Source organism: Scylla paramamosain, chromosome 10, assembly GCF_035594125.1.
Source record: "Scylla paramamosain isolate STU-SP2022 chromosome 10, ASM3559412v1, whole genome shotgun sequence".
Classification (NCBI taxonomy): domain Eukaryota; kingdom Metazoa; phylum Arthropoda; class Malacostraca; order Decapoda; family Portunidae; genus Scylla; species Scylla paramamosain.
In genome coordinates this window covers 17,621,737-17,626,264 of record NC_087160.1, presented here as the reverse complement: position 1 = coordinate 17,626,264, position 4,528 = coordinate 17,621,737, and the positions used below count along the sequence as shown (strand labels likewise).

At 41.4% G+C, this 4,528-nt stretch overlaps 1 protein-coding gene across 2 annotated transcripts; it reads right to left on the bottom strand.

Annotated features, from left to right (window-relative positions):
• Positions 1 to 289: 289 nt before the first annotated feature.
• LOC135104270 (cytochrome b-c1 complex subunit Rieske, mitochondrial-like) lies at positions 290 to 3,136 on the bottom strand. 2 transcript variants are annotated; one of them, XM_064011465.1, is made up of 5 exons: positions 2,832 to 3,136; positions 1,654 to 1,800; positions 1,193 to 1,370; positions 901 to 1,049; positions 290 to 725 (listed from the first exon to the last, which is right to left on the bottom strand). In XM_064011465.1, the coding sequence occupies exons 1-5, from the start codon at positions 3,040 to 3,042 to the stop codon at positions 586 to 588; spliced, it is 825 nt and encodes a 274-aa protein (XP_063867535.1). In that variant the 5' UTR covers positions 3,043 to 3,136; the 3' UTR covers positions 290 to 585. The 2 variants fall into 2 exon arrangements, with proteins under 2 accessions (XP_063867535.1, XP_063867536.1); XM_064011466.1 differs by having other exon boundaries at positions 2,949 to 3,122.
• Positions 3,137 to 4,528: the final 1,392 nt, after the last annotated feature.

Sequence of the window (4,528 nt, the reverse complement as noted above, 5' to 3'; positions counted from 1 at the left end):
TGTAAGTCATTATACATCAAAAGATTGGTTAATGAACCCATCTGCAAGTTTTATGATAAAGTCTGTACATGTATATTAATAGGAGGATTGCCCTCTTTTGTTTCTAACCCTGAGAGTAGCCAGTGGGAGTGCTTTGTGGCTGATGTACTGCAAGCTCTGTAAATACTGTAATATTGTTTACCCAACACTAATTACTTTGTATCATGTTAATCTTGTATAGCAATGAAAAGTTTTGTGCTTTACAGATTTTCTGTTCACCCATTTCTTGTGGGGAAAGCAAGCAATGGTGTTTAAAATAAGTCATGTTTATTTTACAAGTTGTCATTGGTTAACACACAAATACCCAAGGAGGGACACTTCTGTTTTGTACATTATCTACAAGACCAAAAACAGTGAAACATTATACCAATGCAATTCTATACATCAACTTTTTTGGGGGAGAGGAAATCGTATATATTTTCAAGATCTTCACCAGATTCTCAGTACAATGTCAAGCTTTTGGAAAGTTCTATATGGTTAGCTCCAAACTTTTTATGAACTTTTAGCATGTAACTTATACTCGAATGGCATTAAACCTTTTATACCTTAGCCCACTAGTAGAACACCATCCTCTGGGAACACGTAAGTGGGCACCTCCAAGTTGAGTGGTGCGGGACCCTTTCGAATGCGGCCAGAGGAGTCATAGTGGGAACCGTGGCAGGGGCAGTAGTAACCCCCAAAGTCACCTAAAAAGAAGGAAAAACTTAGTATCTATTGCAAAGGAAATTCATGAATAAATAGGATATTATCTGTTTTGAAAATTTCATTGCTTCTATAAAAAACCTTAACACATGGTCTTATAAAATAAAATAATCTCTGTAGTGACCAATAAAAAACCTTTTCCTTAGACTGCTACCATACCTGCATCAGCAATGGGTACGCAGCCCAAATGTGTGCACACACCCACTACCACCAGCCACTTGGGATCCTGGCAGCGTACACTGTCTGCCTCAGGGTCCCTCAAGGAGCCAACATCCACACTGGTCTCTGTCTCAATTTCTTCATCAGTCCTGTGGTGGATAATGTTAATAATCAACACAATTAATGTTTCAAATAAACTTCAGATTCATAATCTAATGCTTGGTTAGCAACCCAACCCACAGCTCTGTGTTTCCTTCCAAACACTTGTAGAATGGAAAGAAAGAAGACTCACCTATGCTTGACAAAGAGTGGCTTTCCTCTCCACTTGAAGGTGACAGACTTTCCTTCAGGAATGTCATCAAGCTTGATTTCAATCTTAGCCAGGGCAAGCACATCAGCACTGGCTGACATTGATGACACAAATTGGGTCACTATTGACTTGGCTGTATACAGACCAGTCACCACGCCACCTGCCATCCAAACATAAAAAGATCAATAACTAATGATTCTTTCTCTCTCTCTCTCTCTCTCTCTCTCTCTCTTTCATAGCTACTACTACATAAATGTCTTGGTTCATATATTTTGATGCGTCTTTTTCCTTTTATATACTATGAACAAAAAATTGAATGCAGACAATTACAGTGATACATGAACAGGAAAACATGGTCACACAAGACAGACAGCTAAATGTACACACACACACACACACACACACACACACACACACACACACACACACACACACACACGTACCTCCTACTACCATGTAAGTGAAGGAGCGTCTGGAGGAGGCAGACTCTACAGACGACTTGGCTCGAGAATCCTTGACATCATCTCGTCGGTAATCGCTGAAGTCTGGCACCTGGATGTCAGTGTGGGCATAACGCACCTGGGAGCTCACTGCAACAAGATGGCCATTACTACTACCTGCACATCAGAGGCTTGTTGTGCACTTTATTTAACTCCTTAAACACTTTGACCTGAGGAATGACTTAATGGATCATACATATTCACTACATTATCTCTGCAATAAGTGGAGCCATGAATGCCAAAATTTCAGACATTAGTAACTGATGTACCAGAAGAAAACCTCCTTATATGAGCTGTCAGTCTCTTTCTCTGTGCCAGCTGGTGGACTTTACCAAAAGACAGTGTACCAACAGATTCTTTATTTCAGATTTATAGCCTTAATATTACTTCAACTACATACATGTTTATAATGATGTTTTGCTTTTGTGTATATCCCCTGTTACTCATAAATTACAGGTATATTATAAAATTATAGGTCTACTGTAGACTTTCCTTAACTCTGAAGAAAGGCCAGTAGCAGACAACAGTCACAGAAGTTCGCAATAGGAAATCATTTACCTGCATAACATCAAGGTGAAATGGTACTGAATGGGCTGTACTTGATTAATATGGTGTCCTCTCACTTGTCTGCATCTCACTATGACTCTGCCTCTGTAGGAAGTCAATATGCCAAACTAACCAATGCATTCACTTCAGTAATCTGGTGCATTAGACCTTCCCCTTAACCTCAAATACTCTGACTTACCTTAACTCAGAAGACACCTGCACCACCTGATCTTGCATTACAGGCACCTTCACCTGTGACCCTACCCCCTTGACCTTACCTTACCTCGTACCCTACATTGTCACACCGTACCTGTCATATACTTCACAAATCCCGTAATTGAGAGATCCTAAAGCCGCCAGACACTGCAAAGTCACAAATAACGAAATAATAACTTGTTCACGACTAAAATATTCCTGGCAAGGCGAAAAATATATAACACCAAACCGATTTCCAACATGGCCGTCAGGAATCAGCTGATCGCGACCTAGCTTTACAAAACCTCCCATAAAACCCTAATTGCACCTCATTCCTCCCCCCTGAAGGAGTCCCCGGTACAGCAGCGTGGCCCCAGTACCTGCAATACCGGCTGAAGCTCTTACTGGCCCTGTGGCGCAGCGTTTGGCCATGGTGTAGGCGGTCAGGGCTTTGGGTGGCGGCTGCACCAATTCCACGACCACGCCCTCATACACACCCGGGATGATGTTCTTGGTGCCATTCGCCACCGCCTGGGCCGTGGACTTGAGGGCCGGCGCAAGGTGGGCCGATCTGCTAAGGTAGGACAGCATTTCGCGATCTGTGTGGCTTGGTCCGGCCTCGTCCCCGGAGTGTTGCGTCACCTCGCCGCTAGAGGCCGTCCTGTCCCCCGCACGGTCTGGTCTCGTCTTGCTTGTCTGTACTGTATTTTTTATTTTGTATTGTGACTATTCTGGGTGATAACTATTATGTATCATAATTTTTGTTGATAATTTAACTATTCTGTCATTATAGTTTATTTATCTACTCGTCCTCTGGTCTCATCTTACCAGTCTGTACTGTTTTTATCTATTGTGCATGATAACTATTCTACTATTCTCTGTTATGATTTTTATGTATTATAACTATTTTGTGTCATTATTTACTTGTCTCCCTCACGGTCTGGTCTTGTTTTGCTAGTCTGTACTCTTTCTCTCATGCATTGCAGCCGTTCTTTGTGATAACTATTTTACACATGGAGTTATAATAGGAGGAGTCGGCATGAAGTCCACGAATGTGAAGCCAATGCGCTATTGTTCCGCTGTCGGCCCTACCTCCCCTTAAACTCAAAACATTACCAACTGAGCACTGAAAGTATAGGGAAATGTTGGTGTACCGCTCCTCATTTTCCTGTTTTCTGCTGTTGCTTCCAGGCCGCCCAACATATGTGACCATAAAAGATTGCAATAGTGGTGTTGTGCCGTGCCACCAGGATTTAGACGGCAAATCATACATACAAATCATATCATAATGTTTTTCAGCTTGGGTGGACTTGGGTGAGAGGTGGGAAGCTGTCTTTGTGGCGGACATATGGGTGGACGAGATCCTGTCCACATGTACCTACTGTACACACCCCCACACTTAAATCATCCAGAGAGAGAGAGAGAGAGAGAGAGAGAGAGAGAGAGAGAGAGCTGTCACAGAATGTTCGAACAGGCTAAAAATACTCACAAGTTACGCAATACATTCTCTCCCTCTCTCTCCTATAATAATGATGTTTGTTTGATCGGGAGTGTATCTCTTAACAACGACATTCCCATTAAAGGAGAGAGAGAGAGAGAGAGAGAGAGAGAGAGAGAGAGAGAGAGAGAGAGAGAGAGAGAGAGAGAGAGAGAGAGAGAACCATTGGCAAACCATTATCTGAGGTGAAATTAAAGCAGTTAGCTACATACATGAATTCTCCAAAAAAAAAAAAAAAAAAAAAAAAAAAAAAAAGAATTACATTTCATTTCCTTATATTTTTATTAATTTACTTTACCTATTTATTATAATTTCATTTATTTTTGCAAGATAAAGGATACTACAGTGATTTCGTATTGCTGTCGTACTATATTATATTGATGAAGATTTTTCTTATTTCTTCTATTGTTGGACCTCCATGACTCGCTGCTGGCAAGGTTGTTGTGTGCATGTGCTTCAAGTCTGCACATGGAGCGTGATATTGGCCGCTTTGAGGACTTTGTATTCTTAAAAATTTCTGAGTCTTATCTTAACTACTTTTAACAGCTCTAGTGGAAGCTATTTGGGGTCTTCAAAGGA

What these genes read in the sequence shown, in the direction of transcription:
- LOC135104270 (XM_064011465.1), bottom strand. Translation starts at nt 3,042, where the DNA reads ATGCTGTCCTACCTTAGCAGATCGGCCCACCTTGCGCCGGCCCTCAAG. An exon ending in CCACTCTTTGTCAAGCATAG is followed by an intron (nt 1,050 to 1,192) that starts GTGAGTCTTCTT and finishes TATCCACCACAG; the next exon opens with GACTGATGAAGAAATTGAGA. An exon ending in CGTACCCATTGCTGATGCAG is followed by an intron (nt 726 to 900) that starts GTATGGTAGCAG and finishes CCTTCTTTTTAG; the next exon opens with GTGACTTTGGGGGTTACTAC.